At 37.9% G+C, this 15417-nt stretch overlaps 1 protein-coding gene across 1 annotated transcript in view; it reads right to left on the bottom strand.

The window, feature by feature from the left end:
- uba7 (ubiquitin-like modifier activating enzyme 7) overlaps window positions 1-15417 on the bottom strand; it is a 29809-nt gene that overhangs the window by 6444 nt on the left and 7948 nt on the right. The window contains exons 18-22 of the mRNA XM_057338255.1: window positions 14456-14530; window positions 13565-13763; window positions 13375-13466; window positions 10816-10908; window positions 10063-10254 (exon numbers count right to left, since the gene is read on the bottom strand). Coding sequence (XP_057194238.1) covers window positions 10063-10254; window positions 10816-10908; window positions 13375-13466; window positions 13565-13763; window positions 14456-14530 — 651 coding nt within the window. The remainder of the gene's footprint in view (window positions 1-10062; window positions 10255-10815; window positions 10909-13374; window positions 13467-13564; window positions 13764-14455; window positions 14531-15417) is intronic.

Genomic DNA, 15417 nt, shown 5'->3' with positions numbered 1-15417 from the left:
ATAAACAATCCATTTAAAATACCTACCAAGTGCTCAACCTAAAAGTTTTACACGTCTCGACTGATACAAACCGTGCTTTCAAAATCAGCAGCATATCACAAAGATGTGATAGTGTATATGAATGAAACTGTGTAAATATAGCAATGGTCAAGCCACTGGGGGTTGACTGACAGCAATTGTTGTTTGGCTGCTCGATGGGACCTGCAACACAATGGCTGATTCTCACAGACAGGAAGCCTAACACAAAGGGTGCAGCACGATGCGTCACACTTCCTGTGGAAGAAAAATGGCCATTTAACAGCTCGCCTCATCTAAGATCAGGGGGGAAACCAACGCTCGCCGAAACTCTAACAATGGTTGAAGTATAAACACAATCAGCTGATTTTCTAGCGACATGTCAAAACAGAGCGATGAAATTGGTCATCTGACGCAAATGGCATCTCCTACAGTCAAAATATGGCCTTGGGGGACAGAACACGACAGCCGGCTGACTCGCAAAGTTCTGCCAAAAATCATCACAACATCAACACACACACAATGGATTGGTGGTAGGAAGTAGATGCTGGTGAACACATTATGTCAGAGTTTAATGTAGACGATGGAATTTGGCTGGGATTTTCAACATATAATATTTGTAAAATATTGCTCGTATTCTATAGCACAAATGTGTTTGTCAGTGAAATACTATGCGACACAAAAGGAATTTAAGCTAGAAAGTGTTTTATTAAATCATGTTTTGAGTTTTGATGATGATGTGTTGGAATAAGCAGACAATCAAGAAAGAGTCATTCAAGAAGTTATATGCGAACGTATAGATGTAAAGTGTCCTACTGTTTCTGATGATCTCAATTCACCTTCGATAACAAAACCAAGACTGATTTCTTTACAATAGGACAGAGAGAGTGAGATCGTGTGTGTTGTTAGGAAATGATTATTGATCTGTGTTACAGAAGCCCCCCGGGGGGGGGACAGATGGTGTAACCAAAACTCTTCGAAAGGACATTTCTTGAAGTTTGTCTACAGGAAGACACAAGATGTCAATCAAACCATTATACTTCTCAGCAGGGCCCAAAATGAACATGCCATATATATTTTTTGTATAAGCATTGAAGATGTATTACATTTGTTTTGCATGTGTTTTACTGCGGCGATGGCTTAGGAATTGTTTAGATGTTTTATTACTAAAAACTATTTGCAGCAATAGATTTTTAATGTGTAACTTAAACGTTGTTGTTTTGCAGTGTAAAAGTCATACCAGAAATTAAAGGTCAGATGTCATTTTTTAAACTTACTTGTTAAACCATCCATCAATGAATCATTCTTCAAAAAAACTCATAAACTAGCAAATTCTCACTAATATTTCTGTTACCGTAAAGTCACACAAGCATTATTTTTACATGTAAAACATTGAGAATTTCAACAGCATGCGGGTTTATTCTGGACCATTCGGTTCGATTCCACTTCTGTCATTTCTCTCTTTAATCTCCTCAAACTCATGCATATCTCCTGCTCGAACAGACCGGGGTAACAAAGGGCTGAGAGGGGTGACAGCATGGCAGGCAGTCTCGGAGGATTTGACACATACACTACAACTATAGTCCCGCTCTGAATAGACCTATTGACGTGTTAAAGAGCAAACAGAACTTTCTGATTGTATCGCCGATGAGGGGCGCCCACCTGACTGACGGCTCGTGCCAGAAGGAGTCGGTCAATAGAGTTTGCGTCTTACAAATGGTGCATTTGGTTGAAGTGGCCCTTCACCCGCACGCAAAGCAAAACAGTGCTAAATACAGCCTATATATCCCTCAGGGTAGAATTCTCCTCGGGGTCATCAATGGCCCCATAAATTCAGAGGCCTAATTACTATTGGCAACAGTACATGACATTATGCTTTGCGTTCAGTGCGTTTTTACAGTTTTGCCTTGTTTAACCGACCGGTTCCAGTGAATGCATCTGAATGGCCCGCTGACTGTGATCAATAATTTCTGCCACGTACATCAATATCATTGATCACTTTCTATTAGTCAGACCAGGGGTCAAGGGTCCCGTCCTGTAGTGTTGTGTAATGTAACTGGGTTGTATTAGGCTTGCCGCACCGAGAGCATCTGATGTATACTATATGAACATTTACAGCCAGAGATCTCTCTCGTTTTGACTTTAATCTTCATTTCTAGATGTATTGTGGCATGTCCAGTTCAGTATATGTCGATTTATAAACACACACATACAGTACATGTATGTATTTAAGCAAATATTTTGATGTATTTATTTACAGTTACCAATCACTGAAATGATATTTTTCTTAAATATATGAATGTGTATGTGTTTACCAAATTAATATGCACAGTACACCGACATATATATGTTAACACAAGCATTCTGGATGAGATTAAACGTTTGACAGCACTAGTAAAAACGTTAGAATCGTGTTCGTTTAAAAATGAATATGAAGATATGCAAGCATTGCATCTTTTTTGTTATGTTGACCAGTTTGTCCTGTTTCAATTTTCTACAAATAAATGTAAATAAAACTAATAATAATAATAGTATTTTCATTTGGAATTTAGAAAAAAATATGTGTCAGTTGTTCACAGAAGGAAACAAAAACGATCATTTTACTTAGAAAAAAAATCAGTTTTTCGAAATTTGTGTAAGAGTGTTTTTTTCTGTGGCTGCACACACTATGGTGCTGAAAGACAAACTTTTAAGCTCCTCCTACTTTATCCCTTACTTTTTATTTTGAATAAAAGCGTAAAATTGTTTCACCCCACCTTCAACAAACCTCATAGCCATCGTGGGAACAAAAGCAGCAAGAAAAAACTGATGAAGCATACCTGTGTAATTGTTTCAAATGGCACAGATGGCCATAATGACCCAAAATGATGGTCATTTTTGCCCTCAGCTGATTCTCCTGCATGAAAGCCGAGGATGGTGAAAGATCGCAGACAATCAGACAGGAAATAAAGCTGTGCGTCTGGGAGGCCTGGAGGTGTAGACAAGGGGTCTGGCTTATATGGGCCGCACTTGAGTCAGCGAGGTCAGTTTATGTGAGGTTTTCTAAGCCAAGGGAGGTCATTCTTGCGACTAACAGAATGACATTAGATCAGTTTGTGTATCAAGATTAAACTATGAAAACCCAGCTGCCTTGCATTCTTGTTTTGGGGGAATAAGGCAAACACAAAAAAAACATCATGGTATCATCATCGTCTATATCAAAGGACTATGCTATTAACATGCAATACAATTCAATGCAAATGCAATGTAAAAACCCTAACTGCTACGGAAAATTCAACAAAATACTCAGTCTGTCGACGTGACTCAATGGCGTATGTATGTACCGTGATGGATTGAAACTAGGAACATCATTTATGACGCAGAAAGCAACCGTGATCTTTACAACAGTTTTGTTCTGTTCCTCTCTCAGTACTTCTATATTTGACATTGCCGTGTCTTCCATGAGACTGAACTCTTGTTATACTTCCCATGTTCTGAAATTAAAATGATCTGACCTTTCCACTCATAAACAGGATCTACATCCATCCGTCTGGTGATATAGGGCTAAAGAGCAGTTGACTAAGCAACACATGGACGATTCCATTTGTGAGACAGCAGCTGCACCAAATACATATCTATTCATAATGACGGGCAGCTTGAGTGCCGTTAAACACATTTAGCTCATCTGAAACGTGCCTTCGGAGAACACGTCTTGTTGTTGAGGCTGATGTAGAGTACAAGTATGCAGTAAAACTGAAAATATATTGTGGAAGCATGTGGAGAAACACAGATCCAGAGCATTCCAATGCAAGTTAGTTTGGAATTTCCGACACTTTTGAAATGACCTCCACATTTTGGCAGATACTTTGGCAGATAGTGTATCCTAAAGGGTGGCTAGCACTATATCTGACCAGAAATCTATTATTTTCACTTCGCTCTACTCAACAGGCCAGCCCTGCAAATGAAGCACGCTGTGGGTTTTACGCTCAAGCTTAGATTCCTGGGGGATGTGTTTGCATGGAAACCATCTTAATAGAATAAATGTTTTCATCTGCCCTCTAGTTTCACGGCACATTCCTTTATATTTATCACCCAGCGTTTCAATGTTAAAGTCAGAAACACACAAACAAACAACTGGCAAACGAATTAACATTAATTAACCTCATTATACAAAAATGCAGGCTAAACATGTCATGTTTACTTTGCCCTTATAAGGCGCTATCGAAAGATCACGTCTCCAACAGCAAACCAACCCAGACTTCAAAACTCAAATTAAAATCCTAAAACAATATCAAACGGATAACTAGAGACGGAGTGGCGTAGAGGAACAGTTCACCCAAAAATGAAAAAATGTGCTATCACTTACTTATAGAAGAGGTTACTCATAGAAGGAAGATGCGGGGAACTTTATAGTATCCGTGGCCAAAAACCATCATAAGAAGAATAAATAAGAATGGGAAGGTTGCATATTCAAACATCATGATTTACATTTTCAGACAATTTTTTTAATTAGATAAATTGTACAAAGATGACTTTTATTATGTACTATCTAATCCATTAATTATCATAAATATGGTCTTCTTTTTACTAAAGTAAACACATATGGGTTTAAATAAACTAATCCAAACCAGAAATCCCACCTAATTTCAACCCGGATTCCAGAAGTGCTGCTTTAATCTGCTTTAATCAATTTAAACAGACTGCGTTAATCAAGCGTATAGCGTCAGTTCTGTCAGACTGCGTTAGTCGAGCTTGCTCAGCTAATCTCATCAAGTGCAGCTAATCAGAGTCAACCAATAGTGATCCAACACAGACTAGACTGTGTCCTATTTAAGTTGCCTTCTTACAGCTTCTCTACAGCTTTCAGCCGTGCCACACTCAAAACCCACCCCCTTCCCCAACTCCTCCTCATCCGACTGCATCTACCAGCTACCTTTTATTTGATCCTGTATGCATTTCTATGTATTTTCCCTTCTGACAGGTATGAATTCTCTTTTAAGTCATATCCTTTTAGTATATTCAATTATTGTTCAAATTATTCTGCTTAAATAACTGTTCTGGTTCCCCAGGTGGAGGATGTTGTAATTGCTGCACTCCTGCTAAGGAGAAATAAAACAAAACGTCCGTCCCAAAACAAATTTATATTCATCAAAAATAAAGCAGACATTTTACAGTTGTCAAATGATTAATCGCGATTAATCGCATCCAGAATAAAAGTTCGTGTTTACATAATATGTGTCTGTGGAATGTGCACATTCATTTTGTATTTATAAACATTCACATACATGCATATATATAAGAAAATATAAAAATGAATAAACATTTATACATTATTTGAATTATTGTTAAATATAAATAAATCAGGGCTGTCAAACGATTAATGGAATCCAGAATAAAAGTTTGTGTTTACATAATATGTGTCTGTGTAATGTGCACATTCATTTTGTATTTATAAAAACAGACATAAATGCATATATTTAAGAAAAACATCAAATTTAAAAATCAATAAACATTAAATTATTGGAAAATATAAACACATCTAAATATTTAATAAATATGTATACATGTATATGTATGGGTATGTGTTTATAAATACAAAATGAATATGCACATTACACAGACATATTTTATGTAAACACAAACATTTATTCTGGATGCGATTAATCGTTTGACAGCCCCAATACATTTATTTGTACATACACTTCCATAGAGTTAACTTACAGGCAAACTTTAAGAAATGGGATGAATGTCTATTAATCAAACTATCCCGCATTTCTTTACCACCAAGAACAGTTTATTTGGTTTAACTCTCGTGGTGTGCACATGTAAGGGTCGGCCAGGATCTGTCACATCCCAACTCTATATGTGCCATATGGAAATAAGCCTTGATGACTTTACCATACAGCCATATGGAAAGCATGTCATTACTTCTGAAACTATTACGTTAGATGGCCACATACACACACACACACACACACACACACACACTTTTGTGTCAAAAGGGCAAACTGGTAGAAGTTCACAGCTGAAATACTAGGAAATTACTTTAATTCTAATTTATTTAGGTATGTACTTAAAGTGTAAATTCAAGAATTTAGCAAATACGTCAATTCCGAAGAACGGCATAAAATTATTGTCGATTTAACATTTAATCTCAAACTGTCAATAACAACGTTTTGCAATACATTAACCAGGAACAATTTTAATGCTCACTGAAGCTCATATTAAATGTGCTGATAAATCAAGTGAGTGCCCTCTACAGTAAACACAGAAAGACAGAGCGAACGAATGAATAAGTAAAGACTCGAGAACAAAGAGGTTAGGAAAAGCTCTGGGGTTGAGCAGATGGGCTTTGAAACCTCACCATTTCTCTTCACGGCCCCCTTTTTCTCCTGGTTGCTCTCTAAGAAGCTGTGAATGATTAAAGAAATAAGAGGCAGTCGCATTGGAACACTGCGCTGAAGAAAATCTGGTTCTAATAGAAGACTTTCCTGCGATGGCAGGAAATAGCTGTCATTTCTGTAGGGGTCCCTTTTTTGCCTTCTCTTGCTCCCTCGTTCTCTTTCTCTCTCACTTTTAAAGCAGAGCCATAATTCCTAAAAAAGACGACACGTGTGCCTTTTCTCAAATAAAAGCTCTTGCTTAAAAGGGGACAACAGCCCCGCTGCTAACATTATTACTCGGGTGCATATGATTGAGAAAAACATTGAAAAACGGAAACAATAGAAAAACGTTTCAAGAAAATAAAAGATGACTAATGAGTCCAGCTAATAAAAAGGACAAACGGAAACTAGCATGTATGTAGCTTTTCCGTTTGGGGGCACTCGGGTAGAGAAACATCCACCCACACTAAATCTCAGATTGCACACTTTGGCTATTAGTCTACACCCTGGAGAGCAATTAATAACATACTACACTTCATCTTTCAGGTCATCTTTCATCTTTTTTTAGAGATGGATAACAAAACCAGACTTGTACTATAATAATTTAGTTTATTTAATAAGTCTAAAAACAAATCATTGGGCAACTTCTGACTTGAAACAAACACTAAATCTACACTAGTCATGACCAGCATCATGTATATTGTAAATTCATCGCATCTATAAAGAGAAAGAAAGCGCTGGAATATAATTATAAAACGTGTTACAAGCTCTGCCAGGTGTTCACTTCAACACTAAAACCTGCACTTTCATGCCTACAGGTAAAAAGCCAAGATGACAGAATGTGAATTAACAGAAGCAGGATTATACTTGTCAGTCATCTGCAATGCATGTCATTTATTTAATAAAGAAGTACCGTTTAATCCCGCAGGAACTTGTAATTGCAGAGCAGAAAAAAGAGATTCAATTCACACCTGGTATATACAAATAAAATGCACAGCACAAAGAAGTAAACAGGGTCTAAGACACAAGATGGCCACATCACTTTTGTAGTATGCACTCATGTTCTGGACCAGCATCCACAAAACACATCCTGTTGACCTCCTGGGTTGCTATAGATACAAGATGCCGTCTCATAAATGCATTGAGAAGAAATTTAGGTTGCAAGTAAACTATGTGGATTTTTGCACACTGTATTTACAATATCTGATTTCTGATCAACTGTATGCAATGGCATAAACAAAAATGCAAAGAACTAGTGCGTTGTGTTGTCGGTCCGTAAGACAAATGATTAACTTGCGAGGGTGTAAAAATAGTGAAGGTTGTTTTCTTTTTAAAGAGGATGTCCTTGGTGGAAAACAGGAAGCTAAAAGCATATCCTTCCACTCCTTATTCTTCAAAATAATCGACATTACAGTTCGTTGACAATATCACAGCTGTATTTTGCTTTCTAGACTTTCTGGACGTCTGATCATGTGATACTTGCATACAGAAAAACTCCCTCTCTTCTGTTGTATCAAATGTATTCCTATCGGGGGCCACGTAGCTGGAAAAGATATTTCCACAGCTCAGTTGAACACATTGACACTGGTTAAAGATCCTGCTGTATTGCCATCACGGGTTTAAATAATGGAAAGAAGAACCAATCAACTTTGTGTTCCGTTTTCCACCACTTGCCTGTGTTCAGACAGTATCGGTATCACAGAATAGTGTGTTCTAGCTCAAGCTTTACTAGCCCCACGTGTGGAAATTTCTCTGCACATCCTGGACCTCGAGGAGACTTGGAAAAGTGAAAATGGTGCCAAGGTATTTAAAACATAAACGAAGAAAGTGAAAAGTGTAAAAGTGGAGAGACCTGGGTGATTCAGAGAAAGCTCTTGGACACAAGAATGAACATTACACAACTGCTGAAAAAATTAAAAGACCACTTACAAAATACATAAAAACTGAAAATAATTTTGATTTATAGGTATGTGTTTTTGTATTTTATAGGTATGTGTCATTTTTGTTTCATTTTGTGAACAATATTTCTCACAAATTTCAAATAAAAATATTGTTTCTATTTGCATTTATTTGAAAATGAAAACGGGAGAAACAGGTGAAAATAACAGAAAAGATGCTCTGTATTTTTTCAGACCTCAAACATTGCAAAGAAAACAAGTTCATATTCCCTTTTAAGCAATACAACAGTGATATTTGTACATGTATTTAGGAAAAGTTAAAATTTTTATTTTTTATGTGATAATCTGTATTTTTATAACGCTTTTCATGTCATGCTGTCAGTCTTTCACATTGCTGCTGGATGACTTCATGTCACTCCTGATGTTTGATTTTGTTGAAATTCAACAGACACTGGACTGGAATGACCACAACGCATCTAGAAATGCTGATTAAATGAAAATTTGGAATGATCTCTTAATTTTTTCAGCGGCTGTATAAACAAACATCAAACAGAGTTTTTTTATTTTAAACATCGCACATGCACTGTAAAGCAAACACTTTCACAAAAAGTTAAAAATGATAGAAAAGCTCAAAACAAAAACGTTAGTGAACACTTGATGAACTGCACACTTTGACACCAGTGTGAACAAAACTGACTGCAAAGCGAACTAAAAACACCTTGACACCAGTTGGTTTATAGATCCACTTGGTTTTATATCATATAATGTAATGCAACAAAATGCATACATTATAATCGTGGTTCAAGACTCAAAAGATACATTTTTTGTTATTGTATGTTCTCGCAGAAGACGTATAACAAGTCCACTAATGTTTTAGTGAGAAGGAACCAAGCTGGGCACTTCAGAAAATAGCCAAATCCCATCAGTAACCTGAGCTCGCGTGTTTCAAAGCCCAGCTCACCGCCTGTCCCCTTGGGTGAAAATTACCCTCAACTCTGACCCTGCCCATGTGGGTAGAAACAACACCCCCCACCTCAATGTCGACGACCACGTCTAGGGTCGCATTACCTCATCTATGAAGTCCAGCGGCTGACATATTTCACTCGGTTAATGCATCGCTCAATTGTGTTTCTGTCTGTTTGAAAGGCTCTCGGCCACAGTTATTACCCATAGGCCTCCAGCAAACCCCCAGACCTTGTGTGCAGCAGCTACTTTGAGAGGGAAGTACAGATTTAATGCACACACGTGGCTGTCTGAACGTTCGGTCGTCAAAACTTGGACCCGTGGAAGTCCCCTAAATCGAGGTTTTAAGGTGAAGGTCCAGTTACTAAGTGGGGCACCAAGGATGAAACTAAGTTCAGTAAAATCCTCAGAAATCTCGACCCAGACAGAAGATGGAAGAGAGATGATTTTGCACCCCTAGTAACAGAACTCAACCTCACTAGACACGACCTTTTGTTCACTACACAAGATTAATTACAGGGAACAATTGTTTTTTAACTAGTAATTATAACATTAGTCTTCCATAAGTGTCTTGAATCAATTGATTTTTAATAGTCTTAGACCCTAAGCTCATATTTGTTATTAATTCATAAATCATATCAACATTAATGAATCGTTTTCTTTCTTGCTTCTCCCGTCGTGATCGGTTGAACTTTTTATATCCGTATTTACTCACAAGAGCATCCAACCAAACATCCTACTTGCTTGTTTACGCACCGACTTGCAGAAAAATACATTCCAGATAAGAGATGTTGAAATATGAAGTTACTGTAAATGTCACTTACTGTAAATGTTGGAGCTGAACAAGGCTGTGAGAGTACAAAATATTGAGTGGCCAGGTTAATGTATGAATTGCGGTAAGAACTGATTTGCTGGTGACCCTGGACAAGCTTGTAGAGCTCCAAACACATCAGTCCGGCGATTGCAGCTGTCGTCGTGGCGATAGCTGGAATGATGCGGCCAGCAATTAACTTGCTCTGTAGATGACATCAATAGTATGGAGTTATGTTTGTAGGGTTTTTTTTCAAAATAAAAGACTCAATTTGTAAATCTATTTATAAGTCTAATGAAAAAACATCTATACATTTTAAATGTGGCTTAAAGGGATAGTTCACCCAAAAATGAAACTTCTGTCATCATTTACACACCCTCTTGTCATTTCAAACCTGTTTGACTTTCTTCTGCAGAACACATTTTGAAGAATGTTGGTAACCATTCACTTCTATTGTATGGACACAAAACCAATGCAAGTCAGTAGGTACCGCTGTGGTTCGGTAACCAACATTCTTCAAAATTTATTTTGTGTGCTGCAGAAGAAAGTCATGCAGGTTTAAAATGACAAGAGGGACTGTAAATTATGACAGAATTTTCATTCTTGGGTGAGCATTCTCTTTAAGTGTCAGAATAATTTTCAGAGCGGTTGTTGACACACTTTCTAACAGTATAGTTGCATCCAAACACTTGAGGGGCATAAGGGGGGTTATTCAATTTTCAACTAACTACACAGCATGTGTTGTTTTACTGCAAGAGTCATTTACTTTGTGACGGTCGGCTATCGGTATGTCATAATTCTCTGCCCTAAGGTTGGACGCTGCGACTATGTAGTCCATGTGGAAATTGTCATCATCATCCTAGAACACAGATTAAAAAATACAAACATTAATATGTAAATGTACAAATATTAGCGTCACTACAAGTATTGACATATAAAGCATAGGTTCAGTTCCCAAGTAAAACAGATAGTATCACAAAAGTATTTATGAACGTAAAAGTGTAAAAGCGTCTGCCAAATGCATTAATGCAAACTTTAAAAAACAAGTAACATGGGACGTGTTACAGATTTCCATCTACAGTTGTTTAATTGGTTGGTTAATTGTTGTGTGAACATTTTGCATCTTATAACAATGTTTTGTTAAGTCACAGTCAAAGAAAAAATGTGCATCATGCAAAATCTCCTATCTTATGCGTACATTATACAAATACATTTTTAGAAGTGTTTAACATGAGCTGTTCATTTACAAAAAACACCCCAAACTATCAATTTGTCTATCTCTAGATCAGAACCCACCAACCATTAGTTCATTCATCACTGTATGGCAAAAACAATGGAAAGGACATGCTATGTTCCAGTACGATGCTGATCAGTATCACTTAACCTTCCACAAAAAACAAGAATAAATAAAAAACGGGAACAAATCGTTGCGGCCACAGGAATGTTTGCTCTCTGGTATGACACATTGGCAGATAAACATCATGTCATATATCAACTACGACAGTCACCGGTCACCTAATGTAGTCATGTGTAATTTCCCCAGTTCGTGTTTCACTGCATGATGTCACACGCTGAAGACCGCTACGTCTGCGGGGCAAATGGGGGTGCAATGTGGCGAGTGGTCAACACTGAAGCCACACCAAAAAATCTGAAAGTACCGACATTCTCCACCCACATTATCCAAATATGCAAGCCATGCATTAATAAAGATGATAAAACAGTAACTGTGTTGCAAAAACATCAGCCGTCAGCCTCATCTCAAGAATCAAGGTGTAATATTAGATCTGATATTCTACAGAAGCACTTAAGACATCCAAGGTTTGAGGTTTTGGCACCCTTCTATGCCCCGGGCCCTGAAGAAGCACAAAGGCGGTCGACTGTTGGGTGTGTTGGGGGTAAGTGCGGGGGTGTATTAAAGTAGCATATAATCTGGCAACCTGATGCCAACAGAATCCCCCAAACACACATTCCACTGAAAAAAACAAAACATCTGATCCGCCAAAGCATGTTTTATTGCTGAAAGCACACCCACATGCACACACTTAAAACTTGCATACCGACGTAAAATACACGTACAAAATGGGCTTGAGGTCTTAAGTGCAAATGCTTTTGCAAATGTTTCTAATTTAATACAAATGTTTGGTTACAATTTGTTACTATCAGCATAACAAATTGATTGACTTAAAGGGATAGTTCACCCAAAAATGGGTCATCATTTACTCACCCTGAAGTTGTTCCAACCTGTATACATTTCTTTGTTCGGTTGAACACAAAGAAAGATACTTGGAAGAATGTCAGCAACTGACAGTTCTGGGACATCATTGACTACCATAGTAGGATTTTTCTTTGTATTTTTTGTTGTTGCTATTGAACACAAAATAAGATTTTAGGAAGAATTTAGGAAAGCAAACAGTTCTGGGGCACCTTTGACTACCATTTTATTTTTTTCTACTACGGTAGTCAATGCTGTCCCACAACTGTCAGTTGCTAACATTTAACCAAATATATTTTGGTTACACAGGTTTGGAACATCCTGAGGGTATGTACATAATTTACGTGAACTATCCCTTTAATGAACATATTAAAAACAGGAAATTTTCAATGTTTAAGCATTATAATGTCCCCCTTTTGTGTTCATTAAAAAAGCTTTTTCATCCGACCCCAAGTTTATGTAAAACCTGATCCACGAGTTATGACTTTTTGTACAAATATGGAGTTACGTGAACATGGTTAAATGTTCAAAACAGTATCTGACAGTTGAATGTATATAAAAAAACATTTGCCTAACTGTTGCCATAAGAACATCCCCAAACAGATACCAAGACCTTTCATCTTCAGAGAGAAGAAGACCAGGATTAATACAGGACAGAAACGATTCAAATAAGACAAGGATGATTTAAAGAGAGCGAAATCTGAACAGATAGTCTAAAGATTGTGAAAATAAAAGACAGATACATGCAGAAGATAACAAGAGAGATTTGGCTGCCATTTCGGTCCACGTATGTACGTATGGTACGGTTGTGCTTCAGGAAGCCTGTGTCACATACAAAGAGAAGACTGACTGAAGCAGCGGGGATTCAGAGCTTTACAAAAGACCCGTCTGTGTGTGGACGCTTTCCAGTGAGGTTCGGTGCAGAAGATCTGTCTTGTGATGCATGGATGGAGCTGGTTAAGGGTCGATTTAAAGGCAGTTTTGTGGTACATTGAGACCTCCTACCTGACACTGGACGCCAACAAGTCTGACATGCCCAGTGCACATACCAAATGTGTGTACTGTATTTGCAAAGTGAACATGCTTTTCATACTGTCCTGACAAGCACAGTACCTTCTCAAACTCCTGTGGCTTCATCCGGAAGTTAGGATCACTCAGCTGAAGCTTCGACAGTTTGCCCTGCAACACCTCCAGCTTTATCTCGTCTAAGGGATGAAGTGAGCGAGGGAACACACATAAGGTGTTTAGTGTGCTTCAATCTGTATAAATAATAAACATAATGACATTTTATTCTTAGACTGACCCTCATCTATTCTGGCCTCATGATCTTCTTTCAGCTCCTCGTCGGTCACAGCGATCTTTAAGCTAGATTTAGGAATAAACTCTGGCACTTTCGCACCCTGCAGGATGCTCTGAACGTCCGCATGATTTCTAGAGCCTTTGATTCCATAAATCTGACCGTATAAATTGGCAGCTGCCACAATAAAATCCATATGGGGGGCCTGTAAAAAAGAAAAAAAAAAAAAGAAAAAACGGTCTCAAATCAAAATGCTTTTACTGTAACTTAAAGCAAAAGCAGATGTGTTTGTGTATGAATTTGAGCGGGAAAACACGGACATGGGGCACAAACACAGACACAGAGAAACGTGGGACAGCAGGAAATGTGTCAGTTAACAGGAAATGACAAATGGGAATCTGTGTAACATAAAAAATGCAACAATTCCCACCTATGTTAAACCTTAAAAACCACAGAATTCAAATCGACCGATAAATGAAAAAGAAAACCCTTTAGGGTAAACCCAACCTTACCCAACACTGATAACACGTGTAAAGAATGAGAAACACAGGGAACAATGAGCCATTAAAAGTCAACAATGCTTGTAGATTGGCAACAGCTGAATGATTTGCATATCTAGAGAAAGATTTTTTGACATGTTTTTAATTTAATCTATCACAAAAAGCGCAACTTGTTTGCTAATTAAGCACTGTGTGCAAGGTTGTCTGTGTGTGTGAGGGGTCGCGGTTTAACATGTTGTCACCTAGCTTTGTTAATCTCAGGTGATCTGTGACAGCAAAGAGTATTCAATTCACACTCAGAGAGAAACTCAGAGCGGCTCAGATAAATGTCAGACAGTCGTGATGGTGGTGGGATAACCCGGGGACTGTTTGTGGGGATTTACTGGCTAGAGCTTACATTGTTGGTGTCAAAGGTCAAAGGATGTGGACATCTCTTTGCACCCATCCAGAATGGAAGACCAGAGCTGGTTACCTAGAGAAAAACATCAAGAAAAAGACAGAAGAAACAATACTATTATTATTATTATTATATTGGAGTGGACTCTATTATTCTCTTGAATTTAGACATATTCAAACTTAATATCTATAATCATTATACTCATTTCATTGAGTAACCGGCATGACATTCATTTAATTGGTATGAAATCAAAATGCGAAAGCGTAGCGCAAACTCACAATTAATGTTGTGTAAATGTGCTTAAGAAAAAAAAGAGATGTTGTCCGAATGACAAGCACCGAAAGGTTTACATGTGTTGTGGGACAAATGGAACCGTTGCAGCTACTGGTCACATGCTGTTGCTAACTGGATGGGATTGGTCACCATAAAGCCCCTGTCTCCATACTCGTCTCTCTGCCTTTTGCTCAGACAGACAGAATAATGACTTTATCATGTGTATGTGTGTGTGTGTGTGTGTGTGTGTGTGTGTTCAGTGCAGTTTGTCTCCTAACAACAACAGGAGAACTGCTGAAATAAGTACACACAGACTAGCAAAAAGCCAGCAAGTCTAAGACTCGTTTTAGTCTTTATAGCCACTGTGTGTCTGCACCGCAGGAGAATCTTCCAGCTGACAAAGCTGTTACGCCAAGCTCATCCAACCCACAAAGTTTATTCCTTAACAATCCGACCGTTTACTTTAAAATCGGATGTACACAATATACTCATGAATGTCTAGTTTATAAAAATCCCAGAACTGGTCAAATTGGGGGGAAACATGTCTCAAAACGTATTGTCAAAATCAGTATCAAATTTAGCACTGATGTTTGTTCTTCAAGATAAATAAATATCCAGGAAATTGCCCTGTTGACGCAGCACTGTTAAACTCAACTCCTCCAAACCTCAAAATCAGTTTCTTAAGAAAT

Source organism: Triplophysa rosa, linkage group LG7 (genome assembly GCF_024868665.1).
Source record: "Triplophysa rosa linkage group LG7, Trosa_1v2, whole genome shotgun sequence".
Lineage (NCBI taxonomy): Eukaryota > Metazoa > Chordata > Actinopteri > Cypriniformes > Nemacheilidae > Triplophysa > Triplophysa rosa.
The sequence above is the reverse complement of the archived record's forward strand: the minus strand, read 5'-3'. Positions and strand labels throughout refer to the sequence as shown.